Source organism: Oncorhynchus gorbuscha, linkage group LG12 (genome assembly GCF_021184085.1).
Source record: "Oncorhynchus gorbuscha isolate QuinsamMale2020 ecotype Even-year linkage group LG12, OgorEven_v1.0, whole genome shotgun sequence".
NCBI classification, from domain to species: Eukaryota; Metazoa; Chordata; class Actinopteri; order Salmoniformes; family Salmonidae; genus Oncorhynchus; species Oncorhynchus gorbuscha.
The window spans coordinates 86,013,053-86,037,741 of NC_060184.1; the positions used below are offsets into that span (position 1 = coordinate 86,013,053).

At 46.6% G+C, this 24,689-nt stretch overlaps 1 protein-coding gene across 4 annotated transcripts in view; it reads right to left on the reverse strand.

Moving 5' to 3' along the window:
- Window positions 1-24,689, reverse strand: part of dlec1 (DLEC1 cilia and flagella associated protein) — a 128,003-nt gene that overhangs the window by 38,839 nt on the left and 64,475 nt on the right. For all 4 annotated transcript variants that reach the window (XM_046293086.1, XM_046293085.1, XM_046293083.1 and 1 more), the window contains exons 18-26: window positions 21,578-21,708; window positions 20,728-20,988; window positions 20,406-20,536; window positions 11,582-11,735; window positions 9,248-9,358; window positions 7,210-7,328; window positions 5,221-5,412; window positions 4,733-4,800; window positions 4,468-4,619 (exon numbers count right to left, since the gene is read on the reverse strand). In XM_046293086.1, coding sequence (XP_046149042.1) covers window positions 4,468-4,619; window positions 4,733-4,800; window positions 5,221-5,412; window positions 7,210-7,328; window positions 9,248-9,358; window positions 11,582-11,735; window positions 20,406-20,536; window positions 20,728-20,988; window positions 21,578-21,708 — 1,319 coding nt within the window. The remainder of the gene's footprint in view (window positions 1-4,467; window positions 4,620-4,732; window positions 4,801-5,220; window positions 5,413-7,209; window positions 7,329-9,247; window positions 9,359-11,581; window positions 11,736-20,405; window positions 20,537-20,727; window positions 20,989-21,577; window positions 21,709-24,689) is intronic.

Consider the following 24,689-nt stretch of genomic DNA (forward strand, 5'->3'; position numbering starts at 1 on the left):
AGGGGTTAGTGTTAGGGGTTAATATTAGGGGTTAGGGGTTAGTGTTAGGGGTTAGTAGTAGGGGTTACGGGTTAGTATTAGGGGTTAGTGTTAGGGGTTAGTATTAGGAGTTAGTTAATATTAGGGGGGGTTAGGGGTTAGTATTAGGGGTTAGTATAAGGGATTAGGGGTTAGTGTTAGGGGTTAGTATTAGGGGTTAGTGTTAGGGGTTAGTAGTAGGGGTTAGTGTTAGGGATTAGTATTAGGGGTTAGTGTTAGGGGTTTGTAGTAGGGGTTAGTGTTAGGGGTTAGGTTACCACTACTACTACTACATACTATTACTACTACTACCACTACTTCTACTACATACTATTACTACTACTACCACTACTTCTACTAAAACATACTACTACTATTACTACCACTACTACTACTACCACTACTTCTACTACCACTACTACTACTACCACTACATACTACTACTATTACTACCACTACTACTACTACCACTACGACTACATACTATTACTACCACTACATACTACTACTATTACTACTACTGCTACTACTACTACTACTACTACTATTACTACTACTACTACTACTACATACTACTTCTATTACCACTACTACTACTACTACATACTATTAGTACCACTACTACTACATGCTATTACTACTACTACCACTACTACTACATACTATTACTACCACTACTACTACTACTATTACTACCACTACTACTACATACTATTACTACCACTACATACTACTACTATTACTACTACTGCTACTACTACTACTACTATTACTACCACTACATACTACTACTATTACTACTACTGCTACTACTACTACTACTACTACTATTACTACTACTACTACTACTACATACTACTTCTATTACCACTACTACTACTACTACATACTATTAGTACCACTACTACTACATGCTATTACTACTACTACCACTACTACTACATACTATTACTACAACTACCACTACTACTACTACTATTACTACCACTACTACTACTACTATTAATACTACTACATACCATTACTACCACTACTACTACTACTACTATTACTATCACTACATACTACTACTATTAATACTACTACATACTATTACTACCACTACATACTACTACTACTATTACTACCACTACATACTACTACTATTAATACTACTACAATTACTACCACTACTACTACTACTATTAATACTACTACATACTATTACTACCACTACTACTACTACCACTACATACTACTACTACTATTACTACTACTACATTATATTACTACCACTACTACTACTTACTACCACTACTACTACTACTACTATTACTACTACTACATACTATTACTATTACTACCACTACTACTACTACTACATACTATTACTACTACTACTACTATTACAATTACCACTACTACTACTACATACTACTACTACTATTACAACGACTACACAATATTACTACCACTACTACTACATACTACTACTGCTATTTCTACTACTACATACTGCTACTACTACTACATACTATTACTACCACTACTACTACAACCACTACCACTATTACTACTACATACTATTACTACCACTACTACTACTACTGATACAAACTATTACTACCACTACTACTGGTAAAGATACCTACTACTACTAGTATTAAGGGTTAGTATTAGGGGTTAGTTTTAGAGTTAGTATTAGGGTTTAGCATTAGTGGTTAGGGTTTAGTATTAGGGGTTAGTGTTATGGGTTAGTGTTAGGGTTTAATATTAGGGGTTAGTGTTAGGGGTTAGTGTTAGGGGTTAGTATTAGGGGTTAGGGGTTAGTGTTAGGGGTTAATATTAGGGGTTAGTGTTAGGGGTTAATATTAGGGGTTAGGGGTTAGTGTTAGGGGTTAGTAGTAGGGGTTACGGGTTAGTATTAGGGGTTAGTGTTAGGGGTTAGTATTAGGAGTTAGTATTAGGGGTTAGTATTAGGGGTTAGTATAAGGGATTAGGGGTTAGTGTTAGGGGTTAGTATTAGGGGTTAGTGTTAGGGGTTAGTATTAGGGGTTAGTGTTTGGGGTTAGTATTAGGGGTTAGTGTTAGGGGTTAGTATAAGGGGTTAGTATTAGGGGTTAGTATTAGGGGTTAGTATTAGGGGTTAGTATAAGGGATTAGGGGTTAGTATAAGGGGTTAGTGTTAGGGGTTAGGATTAGGGGTTAGTATTAGGGGTTAGTATTAGGAGTTAGGGGTTAGTATTAGGGGTTAGGGGTTAGTATTAGGGGTTAGTATAAGGGGTTATGGTTTAGTATTAGGGGTTAGTGTTTGGGGTTAGTATTAGGGGTTAGTATTAGGGGTTAGGGGTTAGTATTAGGGGTTAGTATAAGGGTTATGGTTTAGTATTAGGGGTTAGGGGTTAGTATTAGGGGTTAGTAGTAGGGTTAATATTAGGGGTTAGTATAAGGGGTTAGGGTTTAGTGTTAGGGTTTAGTATTATGGGTTAGTATTAGGGGTTAGTGTTTAGGGGTTAGTATTAGTTTAGTATTAGGGGTTAGTATAAGGGGTTTGGGGTTAGTGTTAGGGGTTAGGGTTTAATATTAAGGGTTATTATTAGGGGGGTTAGGGGTTAGTATTAGGGGTTAGGGTTTAGTATGAGGGTTTGGGGTTATTATTAGGGGTTAGGGGTTAGTATTAGGGGTTAGGGTTTAATATTAAGGGTTATTATTAGGGGTTAGGGGTTAGTATTAGGGGTTAGGGTTTAGTATGAGGGTTATTATTAGGGGTTAGTATAAGGGGTTAGGGGTTAGTATTAGGGGTTAGTATTAGGGGTTAGGGTTTAGTATTAGGGGTTATTATTAGGGGTTAGGGGTTAGTATTAGGGGTTTGTGTTTGGGGTTAGGGGTTTAGTATTAGGGGTTAGTATAAGGGGTTAGGGGTTAGTGTTAGGGGTTAGGGTTTAATATTAAGGGTTATTATTAGGGGTTAGGGGTTAGTATTAGGGGTTAGGGTTTAGTATGAGGGGTTATTATTAGGGGTTAGGGTTTAGTATGAGGGGTTAGGGGTTATTATTAGGGGTTAGTATTAGGGGTTAGTATTAGGGGTTAGTATTAGGGGTTAGGGTTTAGTATGAGGGGTTAGGGGTTATTATTAGGGGTTAGTATTAGGGGTTAGTTAGTAGGGGTTAGTATTAGGGGGGTTAGGGTTTAGTATGAGGGGTTAGGGGTTATTATTAGGGGTTAGTATTAGGGGGGGTTAGTATTAGGGGTTAGTAGTAGGGGTTAGTATTAGGGGTTAGGGTTTAGTATGAGGGTTAGGGGTTATTATTAGGGGTTAGTATTAGGGGTTAGGGGTTATTATTAGGGGTTAGTATTAGGGTTAGGGGTTAGTATTAGGGGTTATTATTAGGGGTTAGTATTAGGGGTTAGGTTTATTAGGGGGGTTAGGGGTTAGTATTAGGGGTTAGTAGTAGGGGTTAGGGGTTAGTAGTAGGGGTTAGTATTAGGGGTTAGTAGTAGGGGGGTTAGTATTAGGGGTTAGGGGTTTAGTATGAGGGGTTAGGGGTTATTATTAGGGTTAGGGGTTAGTAGGGGTTAGGGGTTAGTATTAGGGGTTAGGGGTTAGTAGGGGTTAGGGGTTAGTATTAGGGGGTTAGTAGTTAGGGTTTAGTATTAGGGGTTAGGGGTTATTAGGGGTTAGTATTAGGGGTTAGTATTAGGGGTTAGGGTTTAGTATGAGGGGTTAGGGGTTAGTGTTAGGGGTTAGGGGTTAGTATTAGGGGTTAGGGTTTAGTATGAGGGGTTAGGGTTTAGTTATATTAGGGTTAGGGGTTAGTATTAGGGGTTAGGGTTTAGTATGAGGGGTTATTATTAGGGGTTAGGGGTTAGTATTAGGGGTTAGGGTTTAGTATGAGGGGTTAGGGGTTATTATTAGGGGTTTAGTATTAGGGGTTAGTATTAGGGGTTAGGGTTTAGTATGAGGGGTTAGGGGTTATTATTAGGGGTTAGGGGTATTAGGGGTTAGTATATGAGGGGTTAGGGGTTAGTGTTAGGGGTTAGGGGTTAGTATTAGGGGTTAGGGTTTATTAGGGGTTAGTATTAGGGGTTAGTATTAGGGTTATTATTAGGGGTTAGTATTAGGGGTTAGGGGTTATTATTAGGGGTTAGTATTAGGGGTTAGGGGTTATTATTAGGGGTTAGTGGTTATTATTAGGGGTTAGTATTAGGGGTTAGGGGTTATTAGGGGTTAGGGGTTAGTATTAGGGGTTAGGGGTTAGTATTAGGGGTTATTATTAGGGGTTAGTATTAGGGGTTAGGGTTTAGTATTAGGGGTTAGGGGTTAGTATTAGGGGTTAGTATTAGGGGTTAGTATTAGGGGTTATTATTAGGGGTTAGTATTAGGGGTTAGGGTTTAGTATTAGGGGTTAGGGGTTATTATTAGGGGTTAGTATTAGGGGTTAGTATTAGGGGTTAGTAGTAGTGTCGTACCTTACAGATGAGCTGGTCTCTGTATTCCCCCCACATGTTGGTGAAGGATGTGATGTCGATGGTTTGAGTCTCAAACGCTCCCAGAATGCCACAATCTGGGTGGACGAAGAACGCTGCACCCTTCCCATGGGCCAACAGCCCACTCACAAACCCTGTCAGTATACACAGGACCACACAGTCACAACACAGTTCAGTCAGAACAGTCCCCTGTATTCAGGGGATGAAACATGAAATGATTTCTGTGTAAATGAATCCTACTGTGTACCTTCCTGTGCCTTGTCCTCTACTTTCTTAGCTTGAACAGAGTGTAAAGGCTTCCTCACATGCAGGCCCCTGAAACAAAGAGTCAATGCACAGATTAACATAACAGAGGTGAGACAAAAGTATTTAATCGATGCAAACAATTGAAAGAAAAACACATTAATGCATGAAACACAGGGGTCCTGTGTAGCTCAGTTGGTAGAGCATGGCGCTTGTAACGCCAGGGTAGTGGGTTCGATCCCTGGGACCACCCATACGTAGAATGTATGCACACATGACTGTAAGTCGCTTTGGATAAAAGCGTCTGCTAAATGGCATATATTATTATTATTAACAGATGGTTTAGAGAATAATAACCTAACTTAGCAGGTGTAAAAATAGTTCCCACATCCGGTTTTCAGGGGTAACGGAAGCCATGTTGAAGATACTGTATCCCTGAAAACCAGATGTTAGTGATTTGTTAGGTATAAACTAAGAAAATACAGACTGTACCTCTGCTGCGATTGGCCGGCTGGTGGTGAGGGGGCGTGTCCAGTGAAGTACTCCGCCTCCAGAGTGAAGGGGGCTGGGATTGCTGTGTGATTGGTTATAACCAGCTGCTTGGTGATTGGTCGCTTCAACAGGACGTTGTCTCCAAAGTCCAGAACCAACGATACAGCAGGGTCCTCTTCATCTAATCCGGGACTGGAGAGAAGACACACATGATCTAATTAGCCATCGAGCATGCTCTGAACACCTGTGGTAATTAGCTATCTAGCATGATCTGAACACCTGCGGCAATTAGCTACCTAGCATGCTCTGAACACCTGTTGTAATTAGCCATCTAGCATGCTCTGAACACCTGTGGTACTTAGCTATCTAGCATGCTCTGAACACCTGTTGTAATTAGCCATCGAGCATGCTCTGAACACCTGTTGTAATTAGCTATCTAGCATGCTCTGAACACCTGTGGTACTTAGCTATCTAGCATGCTCTGAACACCTGTTGTAATTAGCCATCTAGCATGCTCTGAACACCTGTGGTACTTAGCTATCTAGCATGCTCTGAACACCTGTTGTAATTAGCCATCGAGCATGCTCTGAACACCTGTTGTAATTAGCTATCTAGCATGATCTGAACACCTGTGGTACTTAGCTATCTAGCATGCTCTGAACACCTGTTGTAATTAGCTATCTAGCTATATAGCATGCTCTACCTAGATGCATTTGTCTGTTTTGGCTGCCAAAGCCAGCTACCTCTGAAAATAACAATGTCCTTGCTGCCAAAGCCAGTCTACCTCTGAATATAACAATGTCCTTGCTACCTAGAGACTGGAACACAGTAGGACAGTAGGACACGTACCAGTCTCTAGGTGGACAGTAGGACACGTACCAGTCTCTAGGTGGACAGTAGGACACGTACCAGTCTCTAGGTGGACAGTAGGACACGTACCAGTCTCTAAGTGGACAGTAGGACACGTACCAGTCTCTAGGTGGACAGTAGGACACGTACCAGTCTCTAGGTGGACAGTAGGACACGTACCAGTCTCTAGGTGGACAGTAGGACACGTACCAGTCTCTAGGTGGACAGTAGGACATGTACCAGTCTCTAAGTAGACAGTAGGACACGTACCAGTCTCTAAGTGGACAGTAGGACACGTACCAGTCTCTAGGTGGACAGTAGGACACTTACCAGTCTCCAGGTGGACAGTAGGACAGGTACCAGTCTCTAGGTGGACAGTAGGACACGTACCAGTCTCTAGGTGGACAGTAGGACACGTACCAGTCTCTAGGTGGACAGTAGGACACGTACCAGTCTCTAGGTGGACAGTAGGACACGTACCAGTCTCTAGGTGGACAGTAGGACACGTACCAGTCTCTAGGTGGACAGTAGGACACGTACCAGTCTCTAGGTGGACAGCAGGACACGTACCAGTCTCTAGGTGAACAGCAGGACACGTACCAGTCTCTAGGTGGACAGTAGGACACGTACCAGTCTCTAGGTGGACAGTAGGACACGTACCAGTCTCTAGGTGGACAGTAGGACACGTACCAGTCTCTAGGTGGACAGTAGGACACGTACCAGTCTCTAGGTGGACAGTAGGACACGTACCAGTCTCTAGGTGGACAGTAGGACACGTACCAGTCTCTAGGTGGACTGTAGGACACGTACCAGTCTCCAGGTGGACAGTAGGACACGTACCAGTCTCTAGGTGGACAGTAGGACACGTACCAGTCTCTAGGTGGACAGTAGGACACGTACCAGTCTCTAGGTGGACAGTAGGACACGTACCAGTCTCTAGGTGGACAGTAGGACACGTACCAGTCTCTAGGTGGACAGCAGGACACGTACCAGTCTCTAGGTGGACAGTAGGACACGTACCAGTCTCTAGGTGGACAGTAGGACACGTACCAGTCTCTAGGTGGACAGTAGGACACGTACCAGTCTCTAGGTGGACAGTAGGACACGTACCAGTCTCTAGGTGGACAGTAGGACACGTACCAGTCTCTAGGTAGACAGTAGGACACTTTGAGTCTCTGGGCTGTAGAGAAGAATCGCAAAACCAGAGGATCTTTCATCCCTGTCACCTCACACAACGCTGCTACTGCACTTAACTCCATCTACAGGGAAGGACAGGGATGGAGAGATGAGACAGATATCAGTCACTTAGAGGTGTGTTGCTATTAGTTGTAGTTGCTGTAGAGAGCTGTGTTCAGTGCCCAGTGGATGGATAGGTACTTATAATATAATGTACAGCGGGGTGGCTGGATACTAACACCAGTCTGAGCTGTGTTTAATGTAGTAGACTAACACCAGTCTGAGCTGTTTAATGTAGTAAACTAACACCAGTCTGAGCTGTTTAATGTAGTAAACTAACACCAGTGTGAGCTGTGTTTAATGTAGTAAACTAACACCAGTCTGAGCTGTGTTTAATGTAGTAAACTAACACCAGTCTGAGCTGTTTAATGTAGTAAACTAACACCAGTCTGAGCTGTTTAATGTAGTAAACTAACACCAGTCTGAGCTGTGTTTAATGTAGTAAACTAACACCAGTCTGAGCTGTGTTTAATGTAGTAAACTAACACCAGTCTGAGCTGTTTAATGTAGTAAACTAACACCAGTCTGAGCTGTTTAATGTAGTAAAACTAACACCAGTCTGAGCTGTTTAATGTAGTAAACTAACACCAGTCTGAGCTGTTTAATGTAGTAAACTAACATCAGTGTGAGCTGTGTTTAATGTAGTAAACTAACATCAGTCTGAGCTGTTTAATGTAGTAAACTAACATCAGTCTGAGCTGTTTAATGTAGTAAACTAACACCAGTCTGAGCTGTTTAATGTAGTAAACTAACATCAGTGTGAGCTGTGTTTAATGTAGTAAACTAACATCAGTCTGAGCTGTTTAATGTAGTAAACTAACATCAGTCTGAGCTGTTTAATGTAGTAAACTAACACCAGTCTGAGCTGTTTAATGTAGTAAACTAACATCAGTGTGAGCTGTGTTTAATGTAGTAAACTAACATCAGTCTGAGCTGTTTAATGTAGTAAACTAACACCAGTCTGAGCTGTTTAATGTAGTAAACTAACACCAGTCTGAGCTGTTTAATGTAGTAAACTAACACCAGTCTGAGCTGTTTAATGTAGTAAACTAACACCAGTCTGAGCTGTTTAATGTAGTAAACTAACATCAGTGTGAGCTGTGTTTAATGTAGTAAACTAACACCAGTCTGAGCTGTTTAATGTAGTAAACTAACACCAGTCTGAGCTGTTTAATGTAGTAAACTAACACCAGTCTGAGCTGTTTAATGTAGTAAACTAACATCAGTGTGAGCTGTGTTTAATGTAGTAAACTAACACCAGTCTGAGCTGTGTTTAATGTAGTAAACTAACATCAGTGTGAGCTGTTTAATGTAGTAAACTAACACCAGTCTGAGCTGTATTTAATGTAGTAAACTAACACCAGTCTGAGCTGTGTTTAATGTAGTAAACTAACACCAGTCTGAGCTGTTTAATGTAGTAAACTAACACCAGTCTGAGCTGTGTTTAATGTAGTAAACTAACACCAGTCTGAGCTGTTTAATGTAGTAAACTAACATCAGTCTGAGCTGTGTTTAATGTAGTAAACTAACACCAGTCTGAGCTGTTTAATGTAGTAAACTAACATCAGTCTGAGCTGTGTTTAATGTAGTAAACTAACACCAGTCTGAGCTGTTTAATGTAGTAAACTAACATCAGTGTGAGCTGTGTTTAATGTAGTAAACTAACACCAGTCTGAGCTGTGTTTAATGTAGTAAACTAACATCAGTGTGAGCTGTGTTTAATGTAGTAAACTAACACCAGTCTGAGCTGTTTAATGTAGTAAACTAACACCAGTCTGAGCTGTGTTTAATGTAGTAAACTAACACCAGTCTGAGCTGTTTAATGTAGTAAACTAACATCAGTGTGAGCTGTGTTTAATGTAGTAAACTAACACCAGTCTGAGCTGTGTTTAATGTAGTAAACTAACATCAGTGTGAGCTGTGTTTAATGTAGTAAACTAACATCAGTGTGAGCTGTGAAGGCCACGGTGACGTCCTTCTTGGCGTTGGGTCCCAGAGTTCCAGAGGAGGGAGTGAAACTAGCCGAGCACAGAGACGCCTGCTGGCCCTGGAGCTGATGGAGGGAGGGAGGAATGGGGGACGGAAGAAGGGGAGAGAGGGGAGGATCACAGATGGAATAGATTAGATACTGTGGCAGCAAAACTAATGAGTGAGGAGAAGTCTCTCTAAAGAACCATAGAGAGAATCATCTTAACCTACCATGGTTCAGGTGTAGTGAACAGGTAGGTGACCCACCATGGTTCAGGTGTAGTGAACAGGTAGGTGACCCACCATGGTTCAGGTGTAGTGAACAGGTAGGTGACCCACCATGGTACAGGTGTTAGTGAATGGTTCAGGTGGTAGGTGACCCACCATGGTTCAGGTGTAGTGAACAGGTAGTAGTGACCCACCATGGTCCAGGTGTAGTGAACAGGTAGGTGACCCACCATGGTTCAGGTGTAGTGAACAGGTAGGTGACCCACCATGGTTCAGGTGTAGTGAACAGGTAGGTGACCCACCATGGTTCAGGTGTAGTGAACAGGTAGGTGACCCACCATGGTCCAGGTGTAGTGAACAGGTAGGTGACCCACCATGGTCCAGGTGTAGTGAACAGGTAGGTGACCCACCATGGTCCAGGTGTAGTGAACAGGTAGGTGACCCACCATGGTCCAGGTGTAGTGAACAGGTAGGTGACCCACCCATGGTGAACAGGGTGGTAGTGAACAGGTAGGTGACCCACCGTGGTCCAGGTGTAGTGAACAGGTAGGTGACCCACCATGGTTCAGGTGTAGTGAACAGGTAGGTGACCCACCATGGTTCAGGTGTAGTGAACAGGTAGGTGACCTACCATGGTTCAGGTGTAGTGAACAGGTAGGTGACCCACCATGGTTCAGGTGTAGTGAACAGGTAGGTGACCCACCATGGTTCAGGTGTAGTGAACAGGTAGGTGACCCACCATGGTTCAGGTGTAGTGAACAGGTAGGTGACCTACCATGGTTCAGGTGTAGTGAACAGGTAGGTGACCCACCATGGTTCAGGTGTAGTGAACAGGTAGGTGACCCACCATGGTTCAGGTGAACAGGTAGGTGACCTACCATGGTAGTGAACAGGTAGGTGACCCACCATGGTAGTGAACAGGTAGGTGACCACCACAGGTGTAGTGAACAGGTAGGGACCCACCATGGTTCAGGTGTAGTGAACAGGTAGGTGACCCACCATGGTTCAGGTGTAGTGAACAGGTAGGTGACCTACCATGGTCAGGTGTAGTGAACAGGTAGTGAACAGGTAGGTGACCCACCATGGTTCAGGTGTAGTGAACAGGTAGGTGACCCACCATGGTCCAGGTGTAGTGAACAGGTGGTGAACAGGTAGGTGACCCACCATGGTCCAGGTGTAGTGAACAGGTAGGTGACCCACCATGGTTCAGGTGTAGTGAACAGGTAGGTGACCCACCACAGGTGTAGTGAACAGGTGGTGACCCACCATGGTCCAGGTGTAGTGAACAGGTAGGTGACCCACCATGGTTCAGGTGTAGTGAACAGGTCCAGAGTGACCCACCATGGTTCAGGTGTAGTGAACAGGTAGGTGACCTACCATGGTCCAGGTGTAGTGAACAGGTAGGTGACCTACCACCATGGTCCAGGTGTAGTGAACAGGTTCATGGTTCAGGTGTAGTGAACAGGTAGGTGACCCACCATGGTTCAGGTGTAGTGAACAGGTAGATGACCCACCATGGTCCAGGTGTAGTGAACAGGTAGGTGAACAGGTAGGTGACCTACCATGGTTCAGGTGTAGTGAACAGGTAGGTGACCCTACCATGGTTCAGGTGTAGTGAACAGGTAGATGACCCACCATGGTTCAGGTGTAGTGAACAGGTAGGTGACCCACCGTGGTCCAGGTGTAGTGAACAGGTAGGTGACCCACCATGGTTCAGGTTTAGTTAACAGGTAGGTGACCCACCGTGGTCCAGGTGTAGTGAACAGGTAGGTGACCCACCATGGTTCAGGTTTAGTTAACAGGTAGGTGACCCACCGTGGTCCAGGTGTAGTGAACAGGTAGGTGACCCACCATGGTTCAGGTTTAGTTAACAGGTAGTGAACAGGTCCAGGTGACCCACCATGGTTCAGGTGTAGTGAACAGGTAGGTGACCCACCATGGTGACCCACCAGGTGTAGTGAACAGGTAGGTGACCCACCATGGTTCAGGTGTAGTGTAGGTGACCCACCATGGTTCAGGTGTAGTGAACAGGTAGGTGACCCACCATGGTTCAGGTGTAGTGAACAGGTAGGTGACCCACCGTGGTCCAGGTGTAGTGAGCAGGCAGCAGGGTCTGGTTGATCAGGGTGATGGAACCCTGGGCAGGAACTCCGACATAGAGCTCAGAGAATACCAGATCACAGGTTAACAGACACACTTGAGGAGAGTGGACATCTGCCTGCACCGACAGGTGACTGGAGAGGGGGACAGACAGGTACAAAACACAGATACAGGTGACTGGAGAGGGGGACAGACAGGTACAAAACACAGGTACAGGTGACTGGAGAGAGGGACAGACAGGTACAGGTGACTGGAGAGGGGGACAGACAGGTACAGGTGACTGGAGAGGGGGACAGACAGGTACAGGTGACTGGAGAGGGGGACAGACAGGTACAAAACACAGTTACAGGTGACTGGAGAGGGGGACAGACAGGTACAAAACACAGGTACAGGTGACTGGAGAGGGGGACAGACAGGTACAAAACACAGATACAGGTGACTGGAGAGGGGGACAGACAGGTACAGGTGACTGGAGAGGGGGACAGACAGGTACAAAACACAGTTACAGGTGACTGGAGAGGGGGGACAGACAGGTACAAAACACAGGTACAGGTGACTGGAGACAGGGGACAGACAGGTACAAAACACAGATACAGGTGACTGGAGAGAGGGACAGACAGGTACAGGTGACTGGAGAGGGGGACAGACAGGTGACAGGTGACTGGAGAGAGGGGGACAGACAGGTAGAGGTGACTGGAGAGGGGGACAGATGGGTACAAAACACAGGTACAGGTGACTGGAGAGGGGGACAGACAAGTACAGGTGACTGGAGAGGGGGACAGACAGGTACAGGTGACTGGAGAGGGGGACAGACAGGTACAGGTGACTGGAGAGGGGACAGGTACAAAACACAGGTACAAAAGACAGGTACAGGTGACTGGAGAGGGGGACAGACAGGTACAAAACACAGGTACAGGTGACTGGAGAGGGTACAGACAGGTACAGGTGACTGGAGAGGGGGACAGACAGGTACAAAACACAGTTACAGGTGATAGGAGAGGGGGACAGACAGGTACAAAACACAGTTACAGGTGACTGGAGAGGGGGACAGACAGGTAAAACACACAGTTACATGTGACTGGAGAGGGGGACAGACAGGTACAGGTGACTGGAGAGGGGGACAGACTGGTACAGGTGACTGGAGAGGGGGACAGACAGGTACAGGTGACTGTTGAGGGGGACCGACAGGTACAGGTGACTGGAGAGGGGACAGACAGGTACAGGTGACTGGAGAGGGGGACCGACAGGTACAAAACACAGTTACATGTGACTGGAGAGGGGGACAGACAGGTACAGGTGACTGGAGAGGGGGACAGACAGGTACAGGTGACTGGAGAGGGGACAAACAGGTACAAAACACAGGTACAGGTGACTGGAGAGGGGGACAGAGAGGTACAGGTGACTGGAGAGGGGGACAGACAGGTACAAAACACAGTTACGGGTGACTGGAGAGGGGGACAGACAGGTACAGGTGACTGGAGAGGGGGACAGACAGGTACAAAACACAGGTACAGGTGACTGGAGAGGGGGACAGACAGGTACAGGTGACTGGAGAGGAGACAGACAGGTACAAAACACAGGTACAGGTGACTGGAGAGGGGGACAGAGAGGTACAGGTGACTGGAGAGGGGGACAGACAGGTACAAAACACAGTTACAGGTGATAGGAGAGGGGACAGACAGGTACAAAACACAGTTACAGGTGACTGGAGAGGGGGGGGGACAGACAGGTACAAAACACAGTTACATGTGACTGGAGAGGTGGGGGACAGACAGGTACAGGTGACTGGAGAGGGGGACAGACTGGTACAGGTGACTGGAGAGGGGGACAGGTACAAAACACAGGTACAGGTGACTGTTGACTGGAGGGGACCGACAGGTACAGGTGACTGGAGAGGGAGACAGACAGGTACAGGTGACTGGAGAGGGGGACAGACAGGTACAAAACACAGTTACAGGTGAGGTACAAAACACAGTTACATGTGACTGGAGAGGGGGACAGACAGGTACAGGTGACTGGAGAGGGGGACAGACAGGTACAGGTGACTGGAGAGGGGACAAACAGGTACAAAACACAGGTACAGGTGACTGGAGAGGGGGACAGAGAGGTACAGGTGACTGGAGGGGGACAGACAGGTACAAAACACAGTTACGGGTGACTGGAGAGGGGGACAGACAGGTACAGGTGACTGGAGAGGGGGACAGACAGGTACAAAACACAGGTACAGGTGACTGGAGAGGGGGACAGACAGGTACAGGTGACTGGAGAGGAGACAGACAGGTACAAAACACAGGTACAGGTGACTGGAGAGGGGGACAGAGAGGTACAGGTGACTGGAGAGGGGGACAGACAGGTACAAAACACAGTTACAGGTGATAGGAGAGGGGGACAAAACACAGTTACAGGTGACTGGAGAGAGGGACAGACAGGTAAAACACACAGTTACATGTGATTGGAGAGGGGGACAGACAGGTACAGGTGACAGGTGGTACAGGTGACTGGAGAGGGGGACAGGACAGGTACAGGTGACTGGAGAGGGGGACAGACAGGTACAGGTGACTGGAGAGGGGGACAGACAGGTACAAAACACAGTTACATGTGACTGGAGAGGGGGACAGACAGGTACAGGTGACTGGAGAGGGGGACAGACAGGTACAGGTGACTGGAGAGGGGACAAACAGGTACAAAACACAGGTACAGGTGACTGGAGAGGGGGACAGAGAGGTACAGGTGACTGGAGAGGGGGACAGACAGGTACAAAACACAGTTACGGGTGACTGGAGAGGGGGACAGACAGGTACAGGTGACTGGAGAGGGGGACAGACAGGTACAAAACACAGGTACAGGTGACTGGAGAGGGGGACAGACAGGTACAGGTGACTGGAGAGGAGACAGACAGGTACAAAACACAGGTACAGGTGACTGGAGAGGGGGACAGAGAGGTACAGGTGACTGGAGAGGGGGACAGACAGGTACAAAACACAGTTACAGGTGATACAGGTGGAGAGGGGGACAGACAGGTACAAAACACAGTTACAGGTGACTGGAGAGGGGGGGGACAGACAGGTAAAACAAAACACAGTTACATGTGACTGGGAGAAACACAGGGGACAGACAGGTACAGGTGACTGGAGAGGGGGACAGACTGGTACAGGTGACTGGAGTACAGGTGGGGACAGACAGGTACAGGTGACAGGTGACTGAGGGGACAGGACAGGTACAGGTGACTGGAGAGGGGGACAGACAGGTACAGGTGACTGGAGGGGGAGAGAGGTACAGGGACTGGAGAGGGGGACAGGTACAAAAACAGTTACAGGTGATAGGAGAGGGGGACAGTTACATGTGACTGGAGAGGGGGACAGACAGGTACAGGTGACTGACTGGAGAGGGGGACAGACAGGTACAGGTGACTGGAGAGGGGACAAACAGGTACAAAACACAGGTACAGGTGACTGGAGAGGGGGACAGAGAGGTACAGGTGACTGGAGAGGGGGACAGACAGGTACAAAACACAGTTACGGGTGACTGGAGAGGGGGACAGACAGGTACAGGTGACTGGAGAGGGGGACAGACAGGTACAAAACACAGGTACAGGTGACTGGAGAGGGGGACAGACAGGTACAGGTGACTGGAGAGGAGACAGACAGGTACAAAACACAGGTACAGGTGACTGGAGAGGGGGACAGAGAGGTACAGGTGACTGGAGAGGGGGACAGACAGGTACAAAACACAGTTACAGGTGACTGGAGAGAGGGACAGACAGGTACAGGTGATTGGAGAGGGGGACAGACAGGTACAGGTGACTGGAGAGGGGGACAGACAGGTACAGGTGACTGGAGAGGGGGACAGACAGGTACAGGTGACTGGAGAGGGGGACAGACAGGTACAAAACACAGTTACAGGTGACTGGAGAGGGGGACAGACAGGTACAAAACACAGTTACATGTGACTGGAGAGGGGGACAGACAGGTACAGGTGACTGGAGAGGGGGACAGACAGGTACAGGTGACTGGAGAGGGGGACAGACAGGTACAGGTGACTGGAGAGGGGGACAGACAGGTACAAAACACAGGTACAGGTGACTGGAGAGGGGGACAGACAGGTACAGGTGACTGGAGAGGGGGACAGACAGGTACAAAACACAGTTACAGGTGACTGGAGAGGGGGACAGACAGGTACAGGTGACTGGAGAGGGGACAGACAGACAGGTACAGGTGACTGGAGAGGGGACAGACAGGTACAAAACACAGGTACAGGTGACTGGAGAGGGGGACAGAGAGGTACAGGTGACTGGAGAGGGGGACAGACAGGTACAAAACACAGTTACAGGTGACTGGAGAGAGGGACAGACAGGTACAGGTGATTGGAGAGGGGGACAGACAGGTACAAAACACAGGTACAGGTGACTGGAGAGGGGGACAGACAGGTACAGGTGACTGGAGAGGGGGACAGACAGGTACATGTGACTGTTGGTAGAGCATGGCGCTTGTAATGCCAGGGTAGTGGGTTCGACTCCCGGGACCACCCATACATAGAATGTATGCACACATGACTGTAAGTCGCTTTGGATAAAAGCGTCTGCTAAATGGCATATATTATTATTATATATTAGGTACAGGTGACTGGAGAGGGGGACAGACAGGTACAAAACACAGTTACAGGTGACTGAAGAGGGGGACAGACAGGTACAAAACACAGGTACAGGTGACTGGAGAGGGGGACAGACAGGTACAGGTGACTGGAGGAGGTGACTGGGAGGGGGACAGACAGGTACAAAACACAGGTACAGGTGACTGGAGAGGGGACAGACAGGTACAGGTGACTGGAGAGGGGGACAGACAGGTACAAAACACAGTTACAGGTGACTGGAGAGGGGGACAGACAGGTACAGGTGACTGGAGAGGGGGACAGACAGGTACAAAACACAGGTACAGGTGACTGGAGAGGGGGACAGACAGGTACAGGTGACTGGAGAGGAGACAGACAGGTACAAAACACAGGTACAGGTGACTGGAGAGGGGGACAGAGAGGTACAGGTGACTGGAGAGGGGGACAGACAGGTACAAAACACAGTTACAGGTGACTGGAGAGAGGGACAGACAGGTACAGGTGATTGGAGAGGGGGACAGACAGGTACAAAACACAGGTACAGGTGACTGGAGAGGGGGACAGACAGGTACATGTGACTGTTGGTAGAGCATGGCGCTTGTAACGCCAGGGTAGTGGGTTCGACTCCCGGGACCACCCATACATAGAATGTATGCACACATGACTGTAAGTCGCTTTGGATAAAAGCGTCTGCTAAATGGCATATATTATTATTATATATTAGGTACAGGTGACTGGAGAGGGGGACAGACAGGTACAAAACACAGTTACAGGTGACTGAAGAGGGGGACAGACAGGTACAAAACACAGGTACAGGTGACTGGAGAGGGGGACAGACAGGTACAGGTGACTGGAGAGGGGGACAGACAGGTACAAAACACAGGTACAGGTGACTGGAGACAGAACCAGTACAGTTACAGGAGACAGGGCCAGTACAGTTAGAGGTGACTGGAGACAGGACCAGTACAGTTACAGGTGACTGGAGACAGAACCAGTACAGGAGACAGGACCAGTACAGTTACAGATAACTGGAGACAGAACCAGTACAGTTAGAGGTGACTGGAGACAGAACCAGTACAGTTAGAGGTGACTGGAGACAGAACCAGTGCAGTTACAGGTGACTGCAGACAGAACCAGTACAGTTAGAGGTGACTGGAAACAGAACCAGTACAGTTACAGATAACTGGAGACAGGACCAGTACAGTTAGAGGTGACTGGAGACAGAACCAGTACTGTTAGAGGTGACTGGAGACAGAACCAGTGCAGTTACAGGTGACTGGAGACAGAACCAGTGCAGTTACAGGTGACTGGAGACAGAACCAGTACAGTTAGAGGTGACTGGAGATAGAACCAGTGCAGTTAGAGGTGACTGGAGACAGAACCAGTACATTTACAGGTGACTGGAGACAGAACCAGTACAGGAGACAGGACCAGTACAGTTATAGGAGACAGGGCCAGTACAGTTAGAGGTGACTGGAGACAGAACCAGTAACGTTAGAGGTGACTGGAGACAGGAGACAGAACCAGTACTGTTAGAGGTGACTAGAGACAGAACCAGTACATTTAGAGGTGACTGGAGACAGGACCAGTACAGTTAAAAGTGACTGGAGACAGAGCCAGTACAGTTAGAGGTGACTGGAGACAGAACCAGTGCAGTTAGAGGTGACTGGAGACAGGAGACAGAACCAGTACTGTTAGAGGTGACTGGAGACAGAACCAGTACAGTTACAGGTGACTGGAGACAGAACCAGTACAGTTACAGGTGACTGGAGACAGAACCAGTACAGGAGACGGGACCAGTACAGTTACAGGTGACTGGAGACAGAACCAGTACAGGAGACAGGACCAGTACAGTTACAGGTGACAGGAGACAGAACCAGTACAGGAGACAGGACGAGTACAGTTACAGGTGACTGGAGACAGAACCAGTACAGTTACAGGTGACTGGAGACAGAACCAGTACAGTTAGAGGTGACTGGAGACAGAACCAGTGCAGTTACAGGTGACCGGAGACAGAACCAGTACAGCAGACAGGACCAGTACAGTTACAGGTGACATGAGACAGAACCAGTACAGGAGACAGGACCAGTACAGTTACAGGTGACTGGAGACAGAACCAGTACAGTTACAGGTGACTGGAGACAGAACCAGTACAGTTAGTGGTGACTGGAGACAGGACCAGTACAGGAGACAGGACCAGTACAGTTACAGATAACTGGAGACAGGACCAGTACAGTTAGAGGTGACTGGAGACAGGAGACAGAACCAGTACAGGAGACAGGACCAGTACAGTTACAGGTGACTGGAGACAGAACCAGTACAGGAGACAGGACCAGTACAGTTACAGATAACTGGAGACAGAACCAGTACAGGAGACAGGACCAGTACAGTTACAGATAACTGGAGACAGGACCAGTACAGTTAGAGGTGACTGGAGACAGGAGACAGAACCAGTGCAATTACAGGTGACAGGAGACAGAACCAGTACAGTTACAGGTGACTAGAGACAGAACCAGTACAGTTAGAGGTGACAGGAGACAGAACCAGTACAGGAGACAGGAGACAGAACCAGTGCAGTTAGAGATGACTGGAGACAGAACCAGTACATTTACAGGTGACTGGAGACAGAACCAGTACAGGAGACAGGACCAGTACAGTTATAGGAGTCAGGGCCAGTACAGTTAGAGGTGACTGGAGACAGAACCAGTAACGTTAGAGGTGACTGGAGACAGAACCAGTGCAGTTACAGGTGACTGGAGACAGAACCAGTACAGTTACAGGTGACTGGAGACAGAACCAGTACAGTTAGAGGTGACTGGAGACAGAACCAGTACTGTTAGAGGTGACTAGAGACAGAACCAGTGCAGTTAGAGGTGACAGGAGACAGAACCAGTACAGGAGACAGGAGACAGAACCAGTGCAGTTAGAGATGACTGGAGACAGAACCAGTACATTTACAGGTGACTGGAGACAGAACCAGTACAGGAGACAGGACCAGTACAGTTATAGGAGTCAGGGCCAGTACAGTTAGAGGTGACTGGAGACAGAACCAGTAACGTTAGAGGTGACTGGAGACAGAACCAGTGCAGTTACAGGTGACTGGAGACAGAACCAGTACAGTTACAGGTGACTGGAGACAGAACCAGTACAGTTAGAGGTGACTGGAGACAGAACCAGTACTGTTAGAGGTGACTAGAGACAGAACCAGTGCAGTTAGAGGTGACAGGAGACAGAACCAGTACAGGAGACAGGAGACAGAACCAGTGCAGTTAGAGGTGACTGGAGACAGAACCAGTACATTTACAGGTGACTGGAGACAGAACCAGTACAGGAGACAGGACCAGTACAGTTATAGGAGACAGGGCCAGTACAGTTAGAGGTGACTGGAGACAGAACCAGTAACGTTAGAGGTGACTGGAGACAGAACCAGTACATTTAGAGGTGACTGGAGACAGGACCAGTACAGTTAAAAGTGACTGGAGACAGAGCCAGTACAGTTAGAGGTGACTGGAGACAGAACCAGTACAGTTAGAGGTGACTGGAGACAGAACCAGTGCAGTTAGAGGTCACTGGAGACAGAACCAGTACAGTTAGAGGTGACTGGAGACAGAACCAGTACAGTTAGAGGTGACTGGAGACAGAACCAGTACAGTTAGAGGTGACTGGAGACAGAACCAGTGCAATTAGAGGTGACTGGAGACAGGAGACAGAACCAGTACTGTTAGAGGTGACTGGAGACAGAACCAGTGCAGTTAGAGGTCACTGGAGACAGAACCAGTACAGTTACAGGTGACTGGAGACAGAACCAGTACAGTTAGAGGTGACTGGAGACAGGAGACAGAACCAGTACTGTTAGAGGTGACTGGAGACAGAACCAGTACAGTTAGAGGTGACTGGAGACAGAACCAGTGCAGTTAGAGGTGACTGGAGACAGAACCAGTACAGTTAGAGGTGACTGGTGACAGAACCAGTACAGTTAGAGGTGACTGGAGACAGAACCAGTACAGTTAGAGGTGACTAGAGACAGAACCAGTGCAGTTAGAGGTGACTGGAGACAGAACCAGTACAGTTAGAGGTGACGGGAGACAGAACCAGTGCAGTTAGAGGTTGCTGATTCACAGATATAGATCTTGCTAGCTAATAAATTGATTTCCTATTGGTACAATTAGTGTTGAAGGCATTGGTGAAATCCTCACCATCCTTGGCCATTCTCCACAGCCAGCTCCAGCACGGTGTCAAAGTGTTGACAAAACAGGGGTCTGAAGAGGATGTCTACACTGCAGGAAGCCAGAGGGGGCAGCACTCCTTTACACGGCTGCACTGTGATCTAGCACACAGGAGAAGAAGACAAACACCAACAGAGGACAACAATGGGACTATCAGGTCTCAGTACAAACGGACAAACTGTTGTAAAACACTTACCAGGGCGACCAGAGGCAATACCTCAATATTACAGTATGTGTGATATTTCTGTGTTTTACTTTAACTTACCTTTAACTCACTTGTTAGTGTGTTTACCTGTGTGTGGTGGCTGTATGTCCTCTCTCCCTTCCCAGACTCCAGACTGTCTGTCCTCTCTGCCTTCCCAGACTCCAGACTGTCTGTCCTCTCTGCCTTCCCAGACTCCAGACTGTCTGTCCTCTCTGCCTTCCCAGACTCCAGGCTCCAGAAGGCCTCTAGATGAGTGGTGTTGGTGAGGACCATGGTGGCCTGGGTCTGGTCACCTAGCTGTATTAGACCTAGGTCAAGACTGGGAACAGTCACAGACACCTGCGGACCCTGGAACACACCAACACACACCGGAGGAAGTAGAGTTGGAGGTTACACAAAGATGAAGGATACGTCTGCTTTTCAGAATATGTTGAACTGTCAGGTAATACTCTCCAATCAAATCTCGTGTTGAGAATGACTACCTCAGCGGATGATGCCGTTTAGACAGCTATGATAGGAGTCTCTCTGAGAATGACTAACTCAGCGGATGATGCCGTTTAGACAGCTATGATAGGAGTCTTTCTGAGAATGACTAACTCAGCGGATGATGCCGTTTAGACAGCTATGATAGGAGTCTCTCTGAGAATGACTAACTCAGCGGATGATGCCGTTTAACAGCTATGATAGGAGTCTCTCTGAGAATGACTAACTCAGCGGATGATGCCGAATTTCAGCGGATGACAGCTATGATAGGAGTCTCTCTGAGAATGACTAACTCAGCGGATGATGCCGTTTAGACAGCTATGATAGGAGTCTTTCTGAGAATGACTAACTCAGCGGATGATGCCGTTTAGACAGCTATGATAGGAGTCTCTCTGAGAATGACTAACTCAGCGGATGATGCCGTTTAGACAGCTATGATAGGAGTCTCTCTCACCTTGAAGGTGACCTGTATGACCAGAGCAACAGGTTGGTGATGGTGCTGAACATGACACAGCAGTCTGGATATGACCGCACCTGGTCGCCCTCCGGTCAGAACCAGCTCCAGGTCAAAACACTCGTTCATCTCTGGACCACAAACACACAGTCAACCAGTCAGACAACAGATCAGTTTACTAACCACTAGTCAGTCAACAGAGCATTCTATTAAATCGAATTGTATTTGTCACATGGTTAGCAGATGTTAATGGCCACATACACATGGTTAGCAGATGTTAATGGTCACACACATGGTTAGTAGATGTTATTGGTCACATGGTTAGCAGATGTTAATGGTCACACACATGGTTAGTAGATGTTATTGGTCACATGGTTAGCAGATGTTATTGGTCACATGGTTAGCAGATGTTAATGGTCACATACACATGGTTAGATGTTAAGATGTTATTGGTCACATGGTTAGCAGATGTTAATGGTCACATACACATGGTTAGCAGATGTTATTGGTCACATGGTTAGCAGATGTTAATGGTCACATACACATGGTTAGCAGATGTTATTGGTCACATGGTTAGCAGATGTTAATGGTCACATACACATGGTTAGCAGATGTTATTGGTTAGCAGATGTTATTGGTCACATGGTTAGCATATGTTATTGGTCACATGGTTAGCAGGTGTTAATGGTCACACACATGGTTAGTAGATGTTATTGGTCACATGGTTAGCAGATGTTATTGGTCACATGGTTAGCAGGTGTTAATGGTCACACACATGGTTAGCAGATGTTATTGGTCACATGGTTAGCAGATGTTAATGGTCACACACATGGTTAGCAGATGTTATTGGTCACACACATGGTTAGTAGATGTTATTGGTCACATACACATGGTTATCAGATGTTATTGGTCACATACACATGGTTAGCAGATGTTATTGGTCACATACACATGGTTAGCAGATGTTATTGGTCACATACACATGGTTAGCAGATGTTAATGGTCATACACATGGTTAGCAGATGTTAATGGTCACACACATGGTTAGCAGATGTTATTGGTCACATGGTTAGCAGATGTTATTGGTCACATGGTTAGCAGATGTTAATGGTCACATACACATGGTTAGCAGATGTTAATGGTCACACACATGGTTAGTAGATGTTATTGGTCACATGGTTAGCAGATGTTAATGCGAGTGTAGCGAAATGCTTGTTCTTCTAGTTCCAACAATGCAGTAATAACCAACGAGTAATCTAACCTAACAATTCTACAACTACTACCTTATACACACAAGTGTAAAGGGATAAAGAATATGTACATAAAGTTATATGAATGAGTGATGGTACAGAGCGGCATAGGCAAGATGCAGTAGATGGTATCGAGTACAGTATATACATATGAGATGAGTATGTAAACAAAGTGGCATAGTTTAAAGTGGCTAGTGATACATGTATTACATAAGGATGCAGTAGATGGTATCGAGTACAGTATATACATATGAGATGAGTATGTAAACAAAGTGGCATAGTTTAAAGTGGCTAGTGATACATGTATTACATAAGGATGCAGTAGATGGTATCGAGTACAGTATATACATATGAGATGAGTATGTAAACAAAGTGGCATAGTTTAAAGTGGCTAGTGATACATGTATTACATAAGGATGCAGTAGATGGTATCGAGTACAGTATATACATGAGATGAGTATGTAAACAAAGTGGCATAGTTTAAAGTGGCAAAGTGGATACAGTAGATTTAAAGTGTATATACATATGAGATGAGTATGTAAACAAAGTGGCATAGTTTAAAGTGGCTAGTGATACATGTACAGTGGGGCAAAAAAGTATTTAGTCAGCCACCCATTGTGCAAGTTCTCCCACTTAAAAAGATGAGAGAGGCCTGTAATTTTCATCATAGGTACACTTCAACTATGACAGACAAAATGAGAAAAAGAAATCCAGAAAATCACAACTTCTTCTTTAAGAGGCTCCTCTGTCCTCCACTCGTTACCTGTATTAATGGCACCTGTTTGAACTTGTTATCAGTATAAAAGACACCTGTCCACAACCTCAGTCACACTCCAAACTCCACTATGGTTTGGGAATGTTTTAATAGTTGCTGTGGGTATGACATCGCCCGATGCACTTTCTAATGAACTCGCTCACCGAATCAGCATATTCGTCAATGTTGTTGTTGGACGCAATGCGGAACATATCCCAGTCCATGTGATCGAAGCAATCTTGAAGCGTGGAATCAGATTGGCCGGACCAGCGTTGAACAGACCTCAGAGCGGGAGCTTCTTGTTTTAGTTTCTGTCTGTAGGCTGGAAGCAACAAAATCGAGTCGTGGTCAGCTTTTCCGAAAGGAGGGCGGGGGAGGGCCTTATATGCGTTGCGGAAGTTAGAATAACAATGATCCAGGGTTTTACCAGCCCTGGTTGCACAATCGATATGCTGATAGAATTTAGGGAGTCTTGTTTTCAGATTAGCTTTAATAACCAGTCAGTCAACAGCCCAGTCTACGAACCAGTCAGTCAGTCAACAGCCCAGTCTACTAACCAGTCAGTCAGCCAACAGACCAGTCTACTAACCAGTCAGTCAACAGACCAGTCTACTACCCAGTCAGTCAACAGACCAGCCAACTAACCAGTCAGCCAACAGACCAGTCTACTAACCGGTCCACCAACAGACCAGCCTACTAACCAGTCAGCCAACAGGCCAGTCTACTAACGGGTCTGCCAACTGACCAGTCTACTAACCAGTCAGTCAACAGACCAGTCTACTAACCAGTCAGTCAACATAAATCTACAAACCAGTCAGTCAGTCAACTGACCAGTCTACTAACTAGTCAGTCAACCGACCAGTCTACTAGACACATTAATCAGTCAGTCTACTAAAGCTACAGAGTTCTGCTGCACCTCTGCTAAATGTCTTGAAATGTATAATTCATGTTCATCTCTTATAAACAGTCTGGCTGAATCATGTCATGTTCCTATTTCCCCAGCAGGGGGCTCCACCTCTATGATGTGACCTCATAGAGAATGGTAGAGGCCTCTAGTGGCCAAACTGAGTCAGGTTTGTAGGCCTCCTTGCTCACACACACTTTTTCA